Here is a 23,125-nt window from a genome sequence, read left to right on the forward strand (position 1 = left end):
ACTGAGTCCAGGTTTGATGCTCAGAGTTCAGATTTCAGTCTGAGGTTATTTTTAGCTTCCTGATTCGAGTCGAGCAGGTTTCAGAGTGACATCATCAGGAACTCGTCTGATTGGTCGAGAGCCTCAGCGACTCTATGACATAACCGCCGGAGGCCCAGGTGCATCGTGGGAAACGCAGACGGCAGGTTTTAAAGAGGAAGAAGAAGATCCGGTTTGTTCAGTGAGAGAGAGTTACATCAGCTACAGGAAGAGGAAGAGGAGGAGGAGGAGGAGTAAGAGGAAGAGGAGGGGGAGAAGGGGGAGGAGGAGGAGGAAGAAGAAGAGGAAGGAGGAGGAAGAGGAGGAGGAGGAGGAGGAGGAAGATGAGAAGGAAGAGGAGGAGGAGGAGGAGGAGGAAGATGAGAAGGAAGAGGAGGAGGAGGAGGAGGAGGAGGAGGAGGAGGAGAAGGAAGAGGAGGAGGAGGAGGAGGAGGAGGAGGAGGAGGAGGAGGAGGAGGAGGAGGAGGAAGAGGAGGAGGAGGAGGAGGAAGAGGAGGAGGAGGAGAAGGAAGAGGAGGAGGAGGAGGAAGAAGAAGAGGAAGGAGGAGGAGGAGGTTTATTGATGGTTTAAAGTTTTACTACATTATTTTATTATTATTCTATTTTTTTAATCTTCTTATCAATCAATGACAGCTGAAAACATATTTATTTAATCTTTAATTATGGTAAAGGTAATTTTAACTTTTTTTCCCCCTCTTATATATTCATTTTTTTAAATGAACCTGAATGAATAAAGTTTAAATAAAGATGTTTTATATTCATCAGGACGGTTTTAAGGTCGACGCGTCTCTTTGGGAAACTTCCAGCAGCAGGTCAAACGTTAATGTTTGACCTGGTTTAGTGTCTGCTGCTTTTTATAAAACAGGCAGATAAAAACAGAGGAGGAGGAGGAGGAGGAGGAGGAGGAAGAGGAGGAGGAGGAGGAAGATGAAGATGAGGAAGGAGAGGAGGAAGAGAAGGAGGAAGAGAAGGAGGAGGAAGAAGAGGAGAAGGAAAAGGAGGAGGAGGAAGGAGAGGAAGGGGAGGAAGGGGAGGAAGAGGAGGGGGGGACAAGAAGGAGGAGGAGGAAGAGGAAGAGGAGGAGGAGAAGGAGAAGGAAGAGGAGGAAGAGGATGATGAGGAGGAGGAGGAGGAAGAGGAGAAGGAGGAAGAAGAGGAGAAGGAAGAGGAGGAAGAGGAGGAGGAGGATGAAGAAGAGGAGAAGGAAAAGGAGGAGGAGTTAACGAGGGGGGGAGGGGGAGGAGGAAGAGGAGGAGGAGGAAGGTTAGGAGGAGGAAGAGGAGGAGGAGGGGGAGGAGGAAGAGGAGGAGAAGGAGAAGGAAGAGGAGGAAGAGGATGATGAGGAGGAGGAGGAGGAAGAGGAGAAGGAGGAAGAAGAGGAGAAGGAAGAGGAGGAAGAGGAGGAGGAGAAGGATGAGGAGGAAGAGGAGAAGGAGGAAGAAGAGGAGGAGGAAGAGAAGGAAGAGGAAGATGAGGAAGGAGAGGAAGGGGAGGAAGAGGAGGAGGAGGAAGAAGAGGAGGACGCGAAGAAGGAGGAGGAGGAAGAGGAGGAGGAAGAAGAGGAGGAGGAGGAGGGAGAAGAGGAGGAGGTCTCACCTCAGGGTGCTGTTGATGGCTCCCAGCTCTTTGGCCTGTTCACACTCTGTGATATCTGTCATGGTGTTGGCAGCCTGAGTATACTGAGAGGAGGAAGAGGAGGAAGAGGAAGAGGAGGAAGACGAGACATTATTACACACGTATCATTTTTAAAGTTTCTCTTCAGGATTTTCTTCAAAAGAAAAAAAAATCATTCAACACTTTGCTGCGATGGAGGCGATGGTGTACTTGCTGCTGTATGTGTCTTTCTGTCACACTTCCTTCCTTCCTTCCTTCCTTCCTTCCTTTCTTCCTTCCTGCTGCTGTATGTGTCTTTCTGTCACACTTCCTTCCTTCCTTCCTTCCTTCCTTCCTGCTGCTGTATGTGTCTTTCTGTCACACTTACTTCCTTCCTTCCTTCCTTCCTTCCTGCTGCTGTATGTGTCTTTCTGTCACACACACACACACACTTCCTTCCTTCCACCTTTCCTTCCTTCTTCCTTCCTTCCTTCCACCTTTCCTTCCTTCCTTCCTTCCTTCCTTCCTTCCTGTCTTTCCTGTCTTCTTTTCCTTCCTTCCTTCCCTTCCTTCCTTCCTTCCCTCTGTCCTTCCTACCTTTCCTCCTCCCTTCTTTCCCTTCTTTTCCTTCCTTCCTTCCATCTTTATCTATATAAATATAAAATATAAATATCCACGTTTCCTTTTCACCGTCTCGCTGATTCAAACAGAAAGTGTTCGACCTTCAGTGAGACGGCAGCAGATGTCCAAACACTTCTGGCTCATTACGAGACAAACATCGGGGGGGGGGGGGGGGGTTGAGGGGAGGCGGGGGTGAGGCTGGCAAACACTCCGAGCTCCGTCGCTACGTGGAAACTATGAGCAGAGATAAGCTGAGAGTTCAGTCCTGTGTGTGTTTAGTGAATCAGCTGATGAGACGGAGCTGGTGGAGCAGCTGGAGCTAAACTGCATCTAACAGGTTTAATAAGGTGCAGCGATATGAGCAGCCGTCTGGTTACACCACAGGACACCACAGGACAGGACACCATGGTTTATTTTATATTTTATGGTCTCACCTTGTTGTAGTTCCCGGACTTGATGCCCACTGGGATCTTACTCTGCAAAAACACACAAATACATTTAAGATTATACAAGATTATACTACAAGAGAGCCATTAATGATCCACCTGTGTGTTATATTTGGGTCAATGTGGTGATGCAACACAGCGTCCTGTTGGTGTAACCGGTTTATTTTCATATAAATCTGATTTTATATACAGTAAAATAAATGTGGAATAAATATAATCCACTTTAGCAACGAAACACCTCAGATCATCGGCTGGTCGTCACGGAAACAGCGTGAAGCCTGTTGTTCACGCCTCTAAATAACTTTTACTGAGTTCACTACTTCCTGTTTGACCTGGTGTGAAAACAACCAATCTTTCCTAACTCCCTTCCTTCTTTCCTTCCCTCCTTCCTTCCTTTCCTTCCTTCCCCCTCCCTTCCTTCTTTCCTTCCCTCTTTCCTTTCCTTCCTTCCTTCCTTTCCTACCTCCTTCCCTTTCCTTTCCTTCCTTCCTTCCTTTCCTCCCTTCCTCCCTCCTTCTTTCCTTCTTTCCTTCCCTCCTTTCCTACCTCCCTTCCTTCCTTTCCTTCCTTTCCTACCTCCTTTCCTTCCTTCCTCCCTCCCTCCCTCCCTCCCTCCTTCTTGCTTTCCTCCCCCTACCTTCCTTCCATCCTCCCTCCCTCCCTCCCTTCCTTCCTCCTTTCTTTCTTCCTTCCCTCCGTCCTTTCCTACCTCCTTTCCTTCCTCCCTCCCTCCCTCCCTCCTTCTTTCTTTCCTCCCCCTACCTTCCTTCCTTCCCCTTCTCTTTCCTTCCTCCCTCCATCCATCCTTGTGTTTTAACATTTAATATTCATCATTCTTTTGTGGTTACACCATCATTTGGTTAAAGTGTGTGAGGCAGAGTGTGTGTGTGTGTGTGTGTGTGTGTGTGTGTGTGTGTGTGTGTGTGTGTGTGTGAGAGTTGACCTCTGACCTCTGGACAAGGCTCCACATGGCAGTCTTTGATGGAGCATTGTGCGTCGTCCGCCCAGAAGGGACACGGTCGCTTCAGGTTCACCTAAAAAAAAAAAAAAAAAGAAAATCACATGAAGTCGGTCGGTTATTGATCTGTTATCATATAAACATAATTATTATTAAACATGAGCACGATCAGATGGAATTACAGTAAAATAAAGATGTTAAAGACTTAAATTAATGAGCTAAAAGTCTCCAGTTGTTGTTGCTGTTTGATGTTTGATGGTTTTATATGAAGTTTGGATTTTAGCCATTTTACTTTATCAGCCCTGTGGTTGCATTATTCTGGTTCTTGGACCAAATATTGGGGTCACCATGCCAAAAAAATTTCCAACAAAAAAAAGAACAGCAAAAAAAAAATCCGACAAAAAAAAAAACAGCAACAAAAATCCGACAAAAAAAAACAGCAAAAAAATCCGACAAAAAAAAACAGCAAAAAAAATCCGACCAAAAAAAATCCGACAAAAAAAAACACCAAAAAAAAAAACACCAAAAAAAATCCGAAAAAAAAAAAAAAATCCGACAAAAAAAGAAAATGCAAGAAAAAATCCGACAAAAAAAAAAAAACAGCCAAAAAAATCCAACAAAAAAAACCCAGCAAAAATCCAACAAAAAACAAACTGGAAAAAAATCCGATAAAAAAAAACTGCAAAAAAATCCGATAAAAAAAAAAACAGCAAAAAAAATCCGACAAAAAAAAATCAGGCAAAAAAAAAAAAAAAAAACAGCAAAAAAAAAATCCAACAAAAAAAACCTAAAAAACAAGCAACAACAAAATAACCAGAACAGAAGAAATAAAAAGTCCAGCCTGGCTTATTTTTGCCTGGCCCTAACACTAGTAACAGTATTAATAATATAACACTAGTAACACATTTCTCTATTCTAACTTTAACTTCTGTAAATGCTGCTTGTTAAGTCTTTTATAATGAGCCTGATGAGCTGAAACATGTTGGTCTGTTAATAAAGTTGTTGCTGTAACTTTGAAGTTTTTTAGGTTTTCATCCTCAAACAACGAGCGTCTGACATGTGACGTAACCTCAGATCATCGGCTGGTCGTCATGGAAACAACGTGAAGCCTGTTTCATAACATTCACGCCTCTAAATAACTTTTACTGAGGTTCACTACTTCCTGTTTGACCAACCAATCTCTCCTAACTCCCTTCCTTCCATCATTCCTCTTTTCCTCCTTCCCTCCTTCTCTCTTTCTTTCCTCCCTCCCTCCTACCTTCCTCCCTTCCTTCTTTCTTTCCTTCCTTTCCTACCTCCTTTCCTTCCTTCCTTCCTTCCTCTTTTCCTCCTTCCCTCCTTCTCTCTTTCTTTCCTCCCTCTTTTCCTCCTTCCCTCCTTCTCTTTTTCTTTCCTCCCTCCTACCTTCCTCCTTTCCTTCTTTCCTTCCTTTCCTACCTCCCTTCCTTCTTTCCTTCCTTCTTCCCCCTTTCCTTCCTTCTTTCCCTCCTTCCTTCCTTTCCTCCCTCCTTCCTTCTTCCTCCTTTCCTTCCTTCCTTCTTCCTCCTTTCCTTTCCTACCTCCCTTCCTTCTTCCTCCTTTCCTTCCTTCCTCCCTCCCTCCCTCCCTCCCTACTTCTTTATTTCCCTCCTTCCTTTCCTATCTCCCTTCCTTCTTTCCTTTCCTCCCTTCCATCTTTCCTTCCCTCCCTCCTTCTCTCTTTCTTTCTTTCTTGCCTTCTTCCCTCCCTCCTTTCCCTCCCTCCTTTCCTCCCTCCTTCCTCCCTCCCTCCCTTAGTATTAAAGGGTTAAAGGTGCAGTTCACCTGTTCATCAGTGTTACAACCAATCAGAGTTTTGCACGACGTTAGCTAGTCGCTCGTTACTCATCGTTAGCGCTGGGCGATGATGTCATCAACCAGACGGACCAGAAACGGCTTTAAACGCAGCTGCAAACATCTGGTTCTTCCTGTTGCTTCGGTTCAACACGTCATTACGTCATTAACCCTTCCAGCTAAATACTTCCTATTGTCTAAGAGTCTCATAACCCTCTATAACCTCCTACCTTCTAACCCTATGAACAGAGGCCTGCTAAATATGCAAATCAGCTGCAAAATATGCAAATGAGCTGCACAAGAATGTTGACATATTTTGGGTCTCAGGAGGAAAAGTCTTCACACTTCTGGTTAAAGGAAAAGTTTTAAAGGAGTTTTTCATTAACCATCATGTCTGTTTTTACTTTTCCTTCCTTCCTTCTTTCCCCCTACCTTCCTTCTTTCCTCTGTCCTTCTTTCCTTCCTCCTTTCCTTCCCTTCCCTCCTTCCTTTCCGACATCCCTTCCTTCCCTCCTACCTTCCTTCCTTCCTCCTTCTCTAACCTTCCTCCCTCCATCCTTCCTTCTTTCCCTCCTTCCTTCCTTGCCTTCCTCCCTCCTTCCTCCCTCCTTTCCATCCCTCCTTCCCTTCCTTCCTTTCCTTGACACGAGGACAACAGGAGGGTTAAAATGTAAACCTGAGCAGTATTTTAAATGTTTCTGCCTGTTTTGCATCTAAAGGAGAAAACAAGATTTAAAGCTCAGAGGATTTAACTTGTCCGAACGGTTTCTCTCCCCACTGATGGCTGCCGTTCACAGTAAACAGGTGACATGTTTTTCTCTCTGTCCAGATGTTTCCTTTCCTTTAACGTCCTCCAGAGTGACGGTTAGAGTGTGTAAACATGAAACCGTCGTATCTCTGACAGAACAGCTGCTGCAGCGTTAACGACAGCGTTTGTCTCTTTATCGTCTGTTTAACGGCTCGTTTAGAGACTGAAACGCTGCTTCCTGTTTCCTTTCTCCGTGTGAAACCTTCATATGACCTTTGCTATAATTTGGTTCCTTATAAATAAAACTCAACTAATTTGAATTTGCTCACAATAAACTAAATGTCAGAAAACAGAAACAGCAGAACGTTTCTTCTTCTTTTGTTTTTCTGTAGCCGACTCCTGCTGACAACAGGACAGTTAATCGAAATTGGATCGTGATTACGATTTTCGGGCCAAACAATCTCAAAACTACATTGTAACATTGTTTAGAAACAGTCTGCAAAAAGCTGCACATGCGTATTTCCGTCCCTCCTCCCATCATGCATCACTACAGCTGCAGCTCATTCAGAACGCCGCAGCTCGAGTTTGAACCAGAACAAAGAGATCAGAGCACATTACTCCAGTTCTAAAGTCTTTACACTGGCTCCCAGTCAGTTCTAAAGTCTTTACACTGGCTCCCAGTCAGCTCTAAAGTCTTTACACTGGCTCCCAGTCAGCTCTAAAGTCTTTACACTGGCTCCCAGTCAGCTCTAAAGTCTTTACACTGGCTCCCAGTCAGTTCTAAAGTCTTTACACTGGCTCCCAGTCAGCTCTAAAGTCTTTACACTGGCTCCCAGTCAGTTCTAAAGTCTTTACACTGGCTCCCAGTCAGCTCTAAAGTCTTTACACTGGCTCCCAGTCAGTTCTAAAGTCTTTACACTGGCTCCCAGTCAGCTCTAAAGTCTTTACACTGGCTCCCAGTCAGTTCTAAAGTCTTTACACTGGCTCCCAGTCAGCTCTCAAGTCTTTACACTGGCTCCCAGTCAGGTCTAAAGTCTTTACACTGGCTCCCAGTCAGTTCTCAAGTCTTTACACTGGCTCCCAGTCAGTTCTCAAGTCTTTACACTGGCTCCCAGTCAGTTCTAAAGTCTTTACACTGGCTCCCAGTCAGCTCTAAAGTCTCTACACTGGCTTCCAGTCAGTTCTAAAGTCTTTACACTGGCTCCCAGTCAGTTCTAAAGTCTTTACACTGGCTCCCAGTCAGCTCTAAAGTCTTTACACTGCCTCCCAGTCAGCTCTAAAGTCTTTACACTGGCTCCCAGTCAGTTCTAAAGTCTTTACACTGGCTCCCAGTCAGTTCTAAAGTCTTTACACTGGCTCCCAGTCAGTTCTAAAGTCTTTACACTGGCTCCCAGTCAGCTCTCAAGTCTTTACACTGGCTCCCAGTCAGCTCTAAAGTCTTTACACTGGCTCCCAGTCAGTTCTAAAGTCTTTACACTGGCTCCCAGTCAGTTCTAAAGTCTTTACACTGGCTCCCAGTCAGTTCTCAAGTCTTTACACTGGCTCCCAGTCAGGTCTAAAGTCTTTACACTGGCTCCCAGTCAGTTCTCAAGTCTTTACACTGGCTCCCAGTCAGGTCTAAAGTCTTTACACTGGCTCCCAGTCAGTTCTCAAGTCTTTACACTGGCTCCCAGTCAGTTCTAAAGTCTTTACACTGGCTCCCAGTCAGTTCTAAAGTCTTTACACTGGCTCCCAGTCAGCTCTAAAGTCTTTACACTGGCTCCCAGTCAGTTCTAAAGTCTTTACACTGGCTCCCAGTCAGCTCTAAAGTCTTTACACTGGCTCCCAGTCACTTCTAAAGTCTTTACACTGGCTCCCAGTCAGCTCTAAAGTCTTTACACTGGCTCCCAGTCAGTTCTAAAGTCTTTACACTGGCTCCCAGTCAGTTCTCAAGTCTTTACACTGGCTCCCAGTCAGCTCTAAAGTCTTTACACTGGCTCCCAGTCAGTTCTCAAGTCTTTACACTGGCTCCCAGTCAGCTCTAAAGTCTTTACACTGGCTCCCAGTCAGTTCTCAAGTCTTTACACTGGCTCCCAGTCAGCTCTAAAGTCTTTACACTGGCTCCCAGTCAGTTCTCAAGTCTTTACACTGGCTCCCAGTCAGCTCTAAAGTCTTTATACTGGCTCCCAGTCAGTTCTAAAGTCTTTACACTGGCTCCCAGTCAGTTCTAAAGTCTTTACACTGGCTCCCAGTCAGCTATAGAAGAGATTTTAAAGTTCTGCTACTGGTCTACAAATCACTGAATGGTTTAGGTCCAGAATACATGAATGACATGTTAGTAGAATATAAACCCAGTAGAGCTCTGAGATCTACTGACTCAGGTCAGATAGTTGAGCCCAGAGCTCTGAGATCTACTGACATGGTGAAGCAGCTTTTACACAACTGGGACAAACTACTCAAATTACATGTGTTTCTGTTTTATGTAAAGCACATTGAGTTGCCATTGTGTATAAAATGCGTTATATAAATAAAACTGCCTTGCCTTGCCTATAGCTGCCAACACTCCCCGTTTTCCCGAGCTTCTCCGCTATTTTAGACTCATCTCCCGTAATATTACAGCCTCAACTTTGTTTGTTAATAATAAAGAGAAGCGCACAATAACAAAGGTTTTATTTTGAAAGCTCAGACAGGAAGCTCTGTTAGTTTGACAGAAGCTGAAACACACAGTGAAATGTTTTAACTGTAAATAAAAGTTTCCAGCTGAGTCAGCTCTAATATCTCTGCTCATGTTCTGCTGTGTGTTGCGTTAAGCAGCAGATAAAAAGCTGATGGAGGGAAAATTAATTAAACCTGAACGGACGAGAAATGCAGCATGTTCCTAAAGTTCATTTAGGCTGCGTTCACACTACAACCCAAAACCCGATTTTTAGTCGATCTAGATTAGAACCAGAGGCTCTTATGAAGTCCGAACATTCATAAATCACATGAGAGTGGGTGTGTGTGTGTGTGTATGTGTGTGTGTTTGTGTGTGTGTGTGTGTGTGTGTGTGTGTGTGTGTGTGTGTGTGTGTATGTGTGTGTGTGTGTGTGTGTAGCTCTCACCTTGTAGTATCTGAAGTAATCTCTCTCGGTCAGTTTCTGGATTCGAGGGTAAAGCTTGAAGTTGTTGAAGCTGTCGATGCTTTCTACGTCACAGAAGCAGTCGTCCAGGACTCCCGTCAGCTGAGCAGGAAACAGGAAACAGCTTTTATTTTGTAATTCATTCACACACGATGACGTTTTCTCAACAGGCCTTAGATGTTATAATGTTTGGTTGAATGTATATTAAACCTGATATTATTAGATAATTAATTAAATAATTAAATATTAATGGAACCTTAACTTTGAAATCACGTACAATCAAGTTTTTTCAAAATAAAATGTGTTTCAAAAAATGACACTTAAAATAGTTAAAAATGTTAATTGTTTAATTACCTCTGAATACTTTTTAATAAAATTGCAAAAACTAAAAATATATAAGATAGATGTGAATAAAATAATTACCAGCTCAATGTTACCCTTTCAAAATAAAATACTGCAAAACTTTCTGAAAACACAATTGACCCTTTCAAAATAAAACACTGCAAAACTTTCTGAAAACACAATTAACCCTTTCAAAATAAAATACTGCAAAACTTTCTGAAAACACAATTAACCATTCCAAAATAAAATACTGCAAAACTTTCTGAAAACACGATAATAAGAATTAACTGTATAATTAATGTAGCTTAAATATTAAATATAATATAATTTACACCCAGATGTTTCCAACCTTGACTCAGATAATAAAATCGTGTTTTATTGCGTAACTAATCATGTGTTGCAGTAACAGTCGATGTTTATCAGTAAAAAGAGGAAGTGTTAAATGATCATAAATAACTGAGTGTTTGGCTCATTTCATGTAATCTGATTTATTAACAGGATTTATGTGTGTGTGTTTAATGACTGCAGGAATATAAATGTCTTTTTATGATGTAGCAGTGAAGACTGATGAATCCCACAGCTCCACAAAGCTCTGCTCATTTTACACTTTACATAGAAAATAACATTTAATCACCAAAAAGAGGTGAAAACATGATTAAAAAGAAACTTAAATTAACTAAGGAAACCTAAAAAACAACCAAAAAAGACATAAAAATCAACCTACAGTTAGTTTGAGTGACAGCTGCCATCTGGTTACCATGGCAACGTAGAGATGACTACGTTGCCATGAAGGAGGAGGGAGGGAGGGAGGAAGGTAGGAGGGAGGAAAGAACGAGAGAAGGAAGGACAGAGGAAAGAAGGAAGGGAGGTAGGGGGGAGGAAATAAGGAAGAAGTGAGGGAGGGAGGATGGAAAAGAGGAAGGAAAGAAGGAAAGTAGGGGGGAGGAAGGAAGGAAAGGAAGGAAGGAGACTAAAGAGACTCAAAACTACCAAAAAGAGACATTTAAATGATGATGCAGCTGCAGCGTGAAGTACAACCCCTCCCGTACTCCGGTTGCTGTTACAAGCAGGTAGCTCTGCAGGCTGTATGACGGCTGAAGGAGGCCAGCCCCCAGAACATTCCCCCCGTCTAAAAGCGCCAAGTCGGCTGTATTTATACTTCGGCTACCATAAAAATACAGACGGCCACGGCTCGGAGGAAGAAGGTCCTGGACAGTAGCAGCGTGAGGAGGAACATCCTATATGATCGTCGTGAGCAAGTCTCCAAAAACTGTTGAGATTCAGTTTTAAGCTCCTGCCTGCATTTATTTATTTATTTATATTTATATCTATCTTAGAAGTGTTTTACTTTTTTCAATCATTTATATTTATGTTCCGATCTTGAGCCACAGGTTAAGTGATTTATTTGCATTTTGTGTTTTTTATTTTCCACTAAAAATAATTAATTTATGACTTGAGTTGAGTTGCAGGTTTAGCCTCAGTTATAAAAGGACTGCACTTATTTTGTTTTAGTTATTTTTTATTATTTATTTTAAATACATATTGACTAATGTTCCATCATGTTCTATATATGTCTAAAAATAAAGACCATTCAATGCAGGTTTTTTATCTTTTTTTTTTTGGTTTTAAATACAGACATTCAGATTCAGTCAGAATCTCATACCGGCCCCATGCCTAACTCCTCCTCCTCCTCCTCCTCCTCCTCCTCTTCCTCAGCAGGAGGCCAGCAGACAGACTGGTTCCTCCTCCTTCATAAATAAAACATCTCTAATCTGAAACCTGAAGCTGGAGACCGAACCCAGAACACAAACTCCAGCTGAGTCCCGTAAACAGCCCGAGTCCATTTAAAGGATTAGTTCGGTCTTTTTAAGCTTCCTGTCGTCTGTTCTGATTGTTCCTCCCTTCCTTCCATGTGTCCTTCCTCCCTCTTTCCTTCTGTCCTTCCATCTGTCCTTCCTCCCTCCCTCCCTTCCTTCTTTCCTCCTTCCTTTCCCTCCTCCATCTCTCCCTCCTCCTTTCCTTTCTTCCTCCTTCCCTTCCCTCCTCCCTCCCTTCCTACCTTCCTTCCATCCTTCCACCCTCTTCCTCCCTCCCTTCTTCCTTCTTTCTTCCATCCTTCCACCCTCTTCCTCCCTCCCTTCTTCCTTCTTTCTTCCTCCCTTCCATCCTTTCCTCCTCCCTCCCTTTCCTCCTCCTTCCCTCCCTTCTCCTCCCTTCCTTCCCTCCTCCCTTCCATCCTTTCTTCCTCCCTCCCTCCCTTCCTTCCTTCCTTCCTTCCTTCCTTCCTTCCTTCCTTCCATCCCTCCACCCTCTTCTTCCCTCCCTTCCTTCCTTCTTCCTCCATCCCTTCCTTCCTTCCTTCCATCCTTCCACCCTCTTCCTCCCTCCTTTCCTTCCTCCCTTGACTCGAGGACATCAGGAGGCTTAACAGAGGCAGGTAGTAGTCTTAAATCAGCTGATTATAAACGGCTGTGTGTTTGAACAGCTGCTCCGAACTCACAGTTACACCATTTAAATACTTTATTCCTTAAACATCAGATTATAACTCAAACCCTGCTGTTATATAGACTCACTCACTCCTCCTGCTACACCTCTGTTTTATCTCTGCTGGGTTATTTGCATACATGAAAACTCAAACAAGCTCAAAATGTAAAATTAGAGCTGCGACTAACGATCGTTTCATTAGAATAATATATTTATTAGGGCTGTCAAACGATTATAAACAATTTTTTTAATCGAGATTAATCACAGAGGTTCCATAGTTAATCGCGATTAATGGCGTTTTGAATGTCATGTTTAAAATCCTGTTATTTTCCATTTGAAGGCAGTTTTAAGCCCATAATGTAAAGCATTTCTTACCAGAGTGTCTTAACTGGGAATCAATCACGGCTCTGCTGCGACTCCCACACTCCAAAATGGTCCTTTGGTGGAGCTGAGGCTGGCTTGGCTGCACCTGGGTGTTTAGCGTGGAGGTGCTAACTCAAACTCCACGTACTCCGGTGGTAGTTAAACTCCGTTTGACACAGGTTGCATTTTACTTTTGACTTGTCAACTGAAGCGTCTGGAAGTGTTTTAAAGTTAAACAAGCCGTTCAAAAGTCCAGTAGCTCTCTTACTTTCCATCAGCGCGGTAGGTTTACTGCAGGAGGCCACTTCAAAGCATAGCGCTACAGCTAGAGGAGCCGTCTACGGGGGAGTAGAAGGGACAAAAAGGCTTGCAACATTAACATGCCATTAAAAAAATTAACGTGTTATGGATTGCATTAATCTAATCGGGATTAACGCATTAACACTGACAGCCCTAGTATATATATATATATTTAAGAAGCTGAACAAACACTCGACTAATCATTGAAGACGAGGAAATATTGATTTAGTCTTAAATTGAGTTTTTCTTTCTTTAATTTAACCTTAAATAAGAGATTGCTGTACTACTACACTGTAATGTGTGTAGTCCCTCCTTTCCTTCCTTCTTTCCTTTCCTCCCTTCCTTCCTCCCTCCTTTCCTTCCTCCCTTCTTTCTTTCTTTCCTTCCCTCCTTCCTTCCTTCCTCCCTCCCTCCCTCCTTCCTTCTTTCTTTCTCCATCCTCCCTTCCTCCCTCCTTCCTTCCCTCCTTCCTTCCTTCCTCCCTTCTTTCTTTCCTCCATCCTCCCTTCTTTCCTCCATCCTCCCTTCTTTCCTTCTTCCTCCCTCCTTTCCTTCTTTCCTTCCATTTGTCTTTCCTCCCTCCGTCCTTTTTTCCTCCTTCCTTTCCCTCCTCCATCTCTCCCTCCTCCCTTCCTCCTTCCTTCCTTTCCTCCTTCCTTCCATCCTTCCACCCTCTTTTTTTACTTTTAAATGCTTTGAGTTCATGTATACACAGTTAACATGTATGAACAGGAAGGCAAAGATACATTAATAAATAATATATTACAGATAAATTAATATGTTTCGGTTCCTTTCTTTGTTCTTCTTTGATATTTAAGTGAATATCTTAAAAAGGACAAGTTCACAGTTTTTCTAAATCTGTCTTAAATCAAAAGTCAGGAGCCAAAATGAACATTAAGTGTGTTTTTCTTGCTGTAATCAATCTAGGAGAGATTGTAGTAAATCATTAGATAATTAAATAATGAAGACTTTTCTCTTATAATGTTAATAATCTTCTTTTTTTATACATTTAACATAAAAATCAGACAGTGAATCAGGTGTTTGAGTCCACTAATAGATAAAAAACATTAATTTAAATACAATTTTTAATGTATTTTTTCATTTTACACTAATTTTAACTTTCTACTCCACTATATTTACTCACTTGTTGCTTTTTAAAGATGAAACAATGAAGGATAAACTTATAAAAAACACAATTAAAAATGAAAAGTTAAACATTAAACCAGCTGTGAGTCCTTATCAGGTAACAGATGTTTGAGTTGTCCAGCAAATAAATAAGAGTTAAGCGTCTAAAAGTAACAAATAAAAGAGGTAAAACTTTCTAATATAATCACTTATATAAAAAAAGGAAAGTTTAGAGTAAAATCTGTAAAAACTAGGAAGTATATGTGTTGTTTTTATAACAGCTGGTTGAACCTGTAGAGTTACTTTTACACTGTTTGAGTAAAGACAGCTGACAGAGTGGCTTTACTTTGACTCTCTGTAGTAGTTTTACTTCTTACGCAGTTTAATTATAAAAAAAGAAATAAGTAAGAAGTCAAAAACACCAACATGTGGAGTCTAACAAGTAGCTGACCTCAAAGTGTTGAAGTCCACCGAACGCCAGGAGAGGAACGAAGAAGCACATTTCTCTGAGCATCCTGAAGGTTTTCGCTTCTACTTCCTCTTCTTCTTCTTCTTCTTCTTTATTTTACTTTTTTAAAAACTTCCTCTCAGCTTTGGCTCCCCATGTCACCACTGCTTGTCTCTCTCTCTCCTCTCTCTCTCTGAATGAGCTGTCATTACAAGGCTTCCTACCTCCATGCCTGCACGAGCACTTGCACGAGCCCCGCCTCCCAAAACAAATCAGCTGTCAAAATAAAAGCCCGCCCTCTCTCTGCCTCGCTGCCTTTTGCAACCTCCCCACTACTGTAGTCCTTTAACCCTGCCAAGCCTTTTTTAAAGCTATGCCTAAAAACTACAACTCCCACAATACAAAAGAAAGGTGTGCGGGTGCCTGTGCGCGCGTGCACGTGCAGCCAATCGGAGCACACCACGCTTTTCTACACTGTAATGGAAATAACAGCAGTTTGACTCTGAATGGAGACGTGTACTGTTTCTATTTTTGGGGCATTTTTAAAAGCGGGTTTTTTTATGTTAAACAGCAAATTGAAGACAAAGCGAGTAGATTATATTAAAAGTAAAGATGTGATAGTTTAATTTGGATGTTTTTCTGCTTTTTAAAGTTTCGAAATTGTTTAAATTAGACGCATAGAAAAAGGAGAGAAGAGAAAAGCAGGTCGCATCCGGTGTTGCGGTTCAACGAGTGACCGGTTGCCATAGTGACGACAGCTTTAAAAAACATTTAAATTAATGTTTAAAACGATATATATCCGTCTAATCCCTTTTTTAACACGTGTACATTAAATTACACCGCCAACTAGAAGCAGTCATCTTTCTAAAAAAAAAGTTCCGTTTCATGTGTAAAATATCGAGATTAATGCAGAAAAAGCAACAGAAATGGAAATAATAGTGTAATAAAACAACGTTACAGCGCGTGCACGGTGCAGTATGAGTTAAATATATTCAGTATTAGTCTACACTGATTATATATTAACTTCAGTTCATGTTGAGTTGAGATAAAGTCGCTTCTGTTTGAGAGGAAACAGGAAATCTGATGTGAGATTTACACGATTTCTACACAATCAGCCCAAAAAACGGAACATAGGCTACTGTGTGTGATTCAGGTCAAATAAATAAATAAATACTGACATTAAAAAAAAAAACTGTGTCACCGACTAAGAAGCAAAATTACGTTTTATACAGTAAAAAATATCGAGAAATTGACAGTATTCATGCAGATAAAGTGACTCAAACAGCAAAATAAATGGAAATAATAATGTTGCAGGAGTGTAGTAACATCTCATGCATGTTACAGTATCAGTATACTCTCCACAGTTTATATATTAACTTTAATTTAAGCTGCATTAAGACATTTTATGCAACGTCGCTTGTTTGGGAGGAAACAGTAAAACTAGACGCAGCAACCGGAAGCAGACTAAACCATGTGACCACACAGTAAATACACAATAAACTCAGCATACTGTGTGTGTGTGTGTGTGTGTTATATAAATATCAGTATTAACTCCCACAATAAGCTTTAGCTGCACTGATGACTTCTATTTAGATTAACTATGTTATAAGAGAAGTTAAAGTACTTAATAAGAGCTGCTGCCACCAATTAACACGGTAACCAATTTAACCGGAACATTCCTGTTTACACTCATCTTATACTAGCATCACGCGCACACACACTCATACACAAAGAGAGACACACACTCATACAGAGAGAGAGAGAGAGAGAGAGAGAGAGAGAGAGAGAGAGACATACATTGAGAGAGAGAGACACACACACACACTCATACAGAGAGAGAGAGAGAGAGACACACACACACACTCATACAGAGAGAGACACACGCACACACACACAGTGACACACACACACACACACACACACACACACACACACACACACACACACACACACACACACACACACACACACAGTGACGTCAAATTAAGATGACAGTATAAAATGCTAGAAGGTTTCCAAATTGGGACTCGCTGTTATTCTGGCTGATGTCTCCCAGTTTAAAGCTCCATAGAGCCCCCTGCTAGGGTTAGAGCCCCCTGCTAGGGTTAGAGCCCCCTGCTAGGGTTAGAGCCCCCTGCTAGGGTTAGGGGTCCCTGCTAGGGTTAGGGTTAGAGCCCCCTGCTAGGGTTAGAGCCCCCTGCTAGGGTTAGGGTTAGAGCCCCCTGCTAGGGTTAGAGCCCCCTGCTAGGGTTAGAGCCCCCTGCTAGGGTTAGGGGTCCCTGCTAGGGTTAGGGTTAGGGGTCCCTGCTAGGGTTAGGGTTAGGGGTCCCTGCTAGGGTTAGGGGTCCCCTGCTAGGGTTAGGGTTAGAGCCCCCTGCTAGGGTTAGGGTTAGGGGTCCCTGCTAGGGTTAGGGTTAGAGCCCCCTGCTAGGGTTAGGGTTAGAGCCCCCTGCTAGGGTTAGGGTTAGGGTTAGAGCCCCCTGCTAGGGTTAGGCTCCATGGTTAGGGGTCCCTGCTAGGGTTAGGGGTCCCTGCTAGGGTTAGGGTTAGGCTCCATGGTTAGGGGTCCCTGCTAGGGTTAGGCTCCATGGTTAGGGGTCCCTGCTAGGGTTAGGGGCCCCTGGTTAAGGCTCCAGGCCGGCGGTACTCTGTGGATGTCACTGACCTGGCAGAAGCAGCTCTGGTCCGGCTTCTCTTCAGCGGCTGCAGCTCCTGCTCGCTTGTCGCTGTGCTGCGTTTGAGGCTTCTTCCCACTGTTGTGTTGAAACCATCCGAGCACGAAGCTGCTGAAGAACCAGGCCAGCAGCAGGACACCCAGCGCCTGCAGAGTTACCCTCCACATCCCTGTCTCTGCTGCTTGGAGGAGCAAGGGGAGGTGGGGGCGCGGTGGGGGGGGGGCTTACAAAAAAAACAACAAAAAACAATAAGTCAAAGAGGCACACAGCTCTGTTTAGCCTCCAAGGGTTAGCTGGAGTTAGCTTCTGCAGGCTAACTGAGCCCTGGTAGTAAACAAAGTGAGAGCGGGTCGGTGGAGCTGAGCAGGCCGGTGTCTGCGCACCTTCACACGGATACTTAAGACACTGTCACCACCACCCCCCCTCCTTGGTTAAAAAACAGGGTCAACGTGGAAAAGATTGGTGACTGGGAGAAGTTTTCTGTCCAGCAGCTTCCTTCACTGTCAAGTTAGATAACGCACAACCTAGATGCACTTCCGGTTAGAGATTTCAAAATAAAATGCGTGGCCTAGAACAGAATAGAAGAGTTGATATTCCTTTATTGGTCCGCTTGGGATTCATGTGAGGAACCATTCAGTTTAAGATAAGATATTCCTTTATTACTTCCACAAAGGGGAAATTTTCATTATTATAGCAGCAAGTGGACAGTAAAAATACAAATATAAGAGCAGCAATATCTTTAACATTTACATTTATTTATTTTTTTATTCTTTATTAATGGATAGCCCCTCGAAATGAACCGTCTCGTTTTCAAAGGGGTCCAACATAAAACATATATTACAACACAACAACATAATCACAATCACATACAGCATGCATAAGGCTCTCAATTAGCAACCAACCCACACGTCATTCCTGTAAACCCACATTACCCACACAAAATGAGTAAGAATAAATACCACAAAGCATATAATGTAATGCCAATCATAATGATAGACAGATAGATAGATAGATAGATAGATAGATAGATAGATAGATAGATAGATAGATAGATAGATAGATAGATAGATAGATAGATAGATAGATAGATAGACAGATAGATAGATTTTATTTGATTGTATTTGCTTTAAGAACTGCATTTAATACTCTTGTGTAAAACATAAAGCACTGAAAATAATAGGTGCTATATTTGTGAAAATCTCCTCAAGCTGAGAAAAAGTGATTTGAAAATCTGTAACTTCATCAATGGGCTGAGCGGGTGGAGAAACACCACTCTGCATATTCAGTGGGCCACACAACACAGAAGCTAGAAACCTTTTTTTTTTAAACGTATGTGCCAGAAAAGCAATTCTTATTGGACTGGAACGGTGCCATTTGCGGTCGAGTATCCAGCTCTTACAAAACATCCATGCAGGGGACACTGTTGGAACCTGGGAACAGTCAATAAATCACAACTTACATCACACTTTACAACTGAATAGGAAAGAGGGGGGGGGGAAAAGACCCTAAGATAAATTCTTGCATGTATGACTGACCTCTCTTATTGAAAGCATGAAAAGGTTAAAACATCACAGGACAAACAGTGAGCTGAACTTTGGACTGACAGTTTCAGAGCTGCAGAGGACAGAAATAAAACTACAGAAGTCAAATTTCTCTCCGAAGATTAATCTCATAATGTGTCAAATGTAATTATTATCATGTCTAAACTTGAAGGAGGAAACGAAACCTAACAGACTATCTGCAGCAAGGCGGGGGTTTTTTACTGATCTGAAACCGCTGCCAGTCGATCAGCAACTAATGTTTTATTGATTTGACTCATCAGCTTTCTTTGTACCACCGCTCTTCATTCACCCTCTAGCTCACTCAACCATAGTTGCTCTCTCTCTCTCTAGGTTTCTCTCATCCGTTTTAACGTGTTTGGCAGTTGGCATCAATGCCCTCCCTTCATCTAAATAACGGCTTCTTCCGACCTCATGGCATAGTGATGGCTGTGATTGGTCACCAGTGTGTGACATGAGGTTGTGTTTCTCCAGGTAAACCATTCAAATGAATGGGAGGACGTACCATGCAGCAGTGAAGGAAATGAAAGTGAAACTTTGCCAGAAACACAGAGGAGCTGCAGTCAGCACAAGTGTCTCTGTTTCTGTCTGAGGAAAAAGTAAAATCAAGTTCTTCTGGTGAGTACAGCTGATAATATTTACTGTGTTGCAACGACCAGCATTAACACAAAACTTACAGTTCAACACAGTTAACTACACTTAGTTAACTGTGAAGTTAAGTTTGATTACAGAATTCAACATTTTTTTTAATTTTATGATTACAATACACAACTAATAATGAGTAATTCTATGATTAAATGGTTTTTTTCACATTTTACTTTCACTCTACATGTGTAGATATGTCTGCTGCCAGCTGTCTGAGATTTGAAGATCATTTTCTGTGCTCCATCTGTCTGGATGTGTTCACTGATCCAGTCAGCACACCATGTGGACACAACTTCTGCAAAAACTGCATCAATGAACACTGGAACAGTGATGTCCAGTACCCGTGTCCACTGTGTGAAAAGGTTTTCAACACAAAACCTGAGCTGGAAGTCAACACTTTGTTCTCTGAGATGGTTTCTCAGTTCAGACAGGAAGCTCAACAGAAAGCCAGCAGCAGCAGCTCAGAGCAACAAGCTGCCAAACCAGGAGAAGTTCCCTGTGACGTCTGTACTGGAACCAAACTGAAGGCCCTGAAGTCCTGTCTGGTGTGTCTGACCTCCTACTGTGAGACTCACCTGGAGCCACATCTGACAACTTTAGGTCTGAAAAGACATCAGCTGATGGACCCTGTGGAGAACCTGGAAGACAGGATGTGTATGAAGCATGATAAACCTCTGGAGCTGTTCTGTAAGACCGACCAGACATGTGTCTGCATGCTCTGCTCTGTTTTAGACCACAAGACACATGAGTTTGTTCCTCTGAAAGAAGAATATGAAGGAAAGAAGGCAGAGCTGGGGAAGACAGAGGCTGAAATTCAGGAGATGATCCAGAAGAGACGACTGAAGATTCAAGAGATCAAACACTCAGTTGACCTCAGTAAGGAAGCTGCAAACAGAGAGAAAGCAGAAGGTGTTCAGGTCTTCACTGCTTTAAAGAAGTCTGTTGAGAGTGGTCAAGCAAAACTCATCCACTCAATTAGAAAACGGCAGAAACAAACAGAGAAACAGGCTGAAGACTTCATCAAAGAGCTGGAACAGGAAATCTCCGAGCTGAAGAAGAGAAGCTCTGAGGTGGAGAAGCTCTCACACTCTGAAGACCACCTCCATCTCCTCCAAAACTTCCCGTCCCTGAAAGCTGCTCCACCCAAAGACTGGACAGAGGTCAGCGTCTATCAATCATATGAGGGGACTGTGGTGAGAGTTGTGGCTCAGCTGGAGAAGACGCTCAGTAAACAGATGAAGAAGCTGATTGAGGCTGAGCTGAAGAGGGTCCAGCAGTATGCACTGGATGTGACTCTTGATCCTGATACAGCACATCCTCAGCTCATCCTGTCTGATGATGGGAAACAAGTTTACTGTGGTGGTGTGGAGAAGAATCTCCCAGACAACCCAGAGAGATTCTCCGATTGTGCTAATGTGTTAGGAAAGCAGAGTTTGTCTTCAGGCAGATTTTACTTTGAGGTTCAGGTTAAAGAGAAGACTGACTGGACTTTAGGAGTGGCCAGAGAGTCGATCAACAGGAAGGGACAAATCATTCTGAAACCTCAGAATGGTTACTGGACTATATGGTTGAGAAATGGGAATGAGTACAAAGTTCTTGCTGGGCCTGATGCCATTCTCTCTCTGAAGTCTCCTCCTCAGAAGGTGGGGGTGTTTGTGGATTATGAGGAGGGTCTGGTCTCCTTTTATGGCGTAGATACTATAGATCTTATCTGTAGCTTTACTGGCTGCTCCTTCACTGACAAACTCTACCCATACTTCAGTCCCTGTGATAATGATGGTGGAGGAAACTCCACCCCTCTGATCATCTGTCCTGTCAATCAAACTGCCTGATGTAGTGATAGAAGATAGATTACATTAATAAATCATTATTGGGTTTTGTTTGCTTATGTTGGATTTCTACCTTTTACCTTTATTAAACTTTTAAAAAGGTCTGTGTCTGTGTTTTTTTGCTCCAGCTCATGTCTATAGATCCAGCCTATTGATTGGTCTGAGTTGCAGGATGCACCATCACTGTGAGAAAGACATCTGGATGTTTGACACTATTTACTCGAATAATGGAGCAATTAAATTCATGTCAGCACAATTGATAGGAGTTTGACTCAGTGCAGCTCTTAAAAAACAGAAAGAAACACACACAGAGTAAGTAGATAAAGAAAAGAAAACACAGATCAGCAAAAACAGTTCATCATATTTATTATCATATTTAGAATTTCAGACATACATGATCTAATAATTTACTGCATAGTATCTTGTGGGGGGAAAAAAGAACAATAATGTTGAGTATTGAGACAGTGTTCACAGAAGAAGGAAATATGTGTGTGAATGTTTAAATTGAGGTAGAACTTTATATGTAGGATTTGTTCCCAATTTTAGCTTATGTATTGAAAAATTATCTTTAACCGTAATTGTTATTGTACAAGTGGATATAGGCTTCAGTGAACTTATAATAGCTCTGGTTATTCATCTTAGTCTTAGATAATATAGTATTTGATAGTATAATTTAATACCACCAAGTCCTAAATCATTTTAAAATTGTAAAAATTTAGATTGTGAAAATACTAAACAGTGGTGGGTCCAAGGAGGAAATTTAAGACACATTTTATAAGCTCTGTTGTGGAGTCTGTTATTGGTCCAGTAAGTTCTGAGGTAGTAAGAGACCAAATTTGGAAACGGAAAGTGTAAATTAGTGTAAATTAGATTAGTCTCTGGATATGCCCTTCAAATGTAAGATAGGTGTCAAGATAAACACCAAGATATAGTCATGTTCTGGTTGGCAAGAACAATGCGTCGAGATAGACAAAGATTTCCATAAAGAGCATAAAAATACATACATTATTTGTTTTCTTACATTAATAATCAAATGTATTGCTCACCAGTATATGCATTGATCACCAGTACATTAGGAATATCATTTTTACTAAAGATAAAATATTGAAAAAAACAACGTAAAGAACACAGATTTAAGTACATTTTACAGCTCTGCATTTAGCTTAGATCAAAATTAAGCTGCTACCTCAGTTAACTGGCAAAACAGACAAACAGGAAGAATTAGCCAATCACAAAAAAGTAGCTCAGTTTCTGCCCAGCGACAGGTTGCTAAGGCCCTATGGTTGCTAAGGGCAGCTAAGGCCCTATGGTTGCTACGGCGATGTGAAAATCTGCTTGGAAATTCTAAAAATCCGCCCAGAATTTGGCTTCTGACAAGGTCCCGAACAATTTCAAACTGTGAGAAAACCGTAACTCCTGTCCAAAAACCGAACACACCGTGAGAGACACAGAAGCCGGCAGATTCTGACAGAGTTTATTTAATTCAGATGTTCCTTAAAATGAGCGAGTAAACTCAGTGTGAAGACAGAGTGAGATTCTATTGAAAAAATAAGACGATTACATTAGGGTCAATGGGGAGTGAGACAGGTATTGCTGCTGCTCTCGGCCCCCCCCGTTTAAATTTTGTGCAGACCCCGCCTGTCAAAGTCACATTTTATGAATCCCAACACCTATGTCTACATTTTGACAAAAAATTATTTGTCTACTTTTAACGATTTGGCCGTGAGCTCGAGTTAAAAATAACGAAAAAAGGTTATTTTTTACTGGTTCTCGCACTCAAGCTAACTGACGCTTCCACTCTAACTTTGAAGAAAAAGTGATTTCCACGCCTCGTTTGACTGCTCATAGTTTGAAAAGTTTACATGTTATGGAAAAACAGTTTGGTGTTTTGGAGAGAGCACAAGTTTTCCTCTGTTTTAAAGTATGCATCACATTTCTAGAGAGCTAGGTGACTCAGAAAAAAGGTGAAATTGTGTGGGTTTAAAAAAATCCCATTCCAAGAATATTACCCTAATGGACCCCAATAATGTGATAGATGAG

At 42.1% G+C, this 23,125-nt stretch overlaps 2 protein-coding genes across 5 annotated transcripts in view; one reads left to right on the top strand and one right to left on the bottom strand.

Moving 5' to 3' along the window:
• Window positions 1-17,269, bottom strand: part of ero1b (endoplasmic reticulum oxidoreductase 1 beta) — a 33,324-nt gene extending 16,055 nt beyond the window's left edge. For 3 of the 4 annotated variants that reach the window (XR_008322949.1, XR_008322948.1, XM_053333728.1), the window contains exons 1-5: window positions 17,043-17,269; window positions 9,298-9,417; window positions 3,650-3,733; window positions 2,688-2,729; window positions 1,636-1,718 (exon numbers count right to left, since the gene is read on the bottom strand). Coding sequence is in view for 2 of the 4 variants with exons in the window: in XM_053333728.1 (XP_053189703.1) it covers window positions 1,636-1,718; window positions 2,688-2,729; window positions 3,650-3,733; window positions 9,298-9,417; window positions 17,043-17,219 (506 nt within the window). In the remaining 2 variants the exon portion in view is untranslated. Of the gene's footprint in view, window positions 1-1,635; window positions 1,719-2,687; window positions 2,730-3,649; window positions 3,734-9,297; window positions 9,418-14,380; window positions 14,547-17,042 lie in introns of those variants that run through there. The other variant, XM_053333729.1, reaches the window with a different exon arrangement.
• A 2,181-nt stretch (window positions 17,270-19,450) lies between these two features.
• Window positions 19,451-21,088, top strand: LOC128378780 (E3 ubiquitin-protein ligase TRIM39-like). The gene has a single exon (XM_053338374.1). It carries the CDS (start codon window positions 19,451-19,453, stop codon window positions 21,086-21,088), a length of 1,638 nt encoding a protein of 545 aa, XP_053194349.1.
• Window positions 21,089-23,125: the final 2,037 nt, after the last annotated feature.

Source organism: Scomber japonicus, chromosome 2 (genome assembly GCF_027409825.1).
Source record: "Scomber japonicus isolate fScoJap1 chromosome 2, fScoJap1.pri, whole genome shotgun sequence".
Taxonomy (NCBI): domain Eukaryota; kingdom Metazoa; phylum Chordata; class Actinopteri; order Scombriformes; family Scombridae; genus Scomber; species Scomber japonicus.

What these genes read in the sequence shown, in the direction of transcription:
- LOC128378780 (XM_053338374.1), top strand. Translation starts at nt 19,451, where the DNA reads ATGTCTGCTGCCAGCTGTCTGAGATTTGAAGATCATTTTCTGTGCTCC.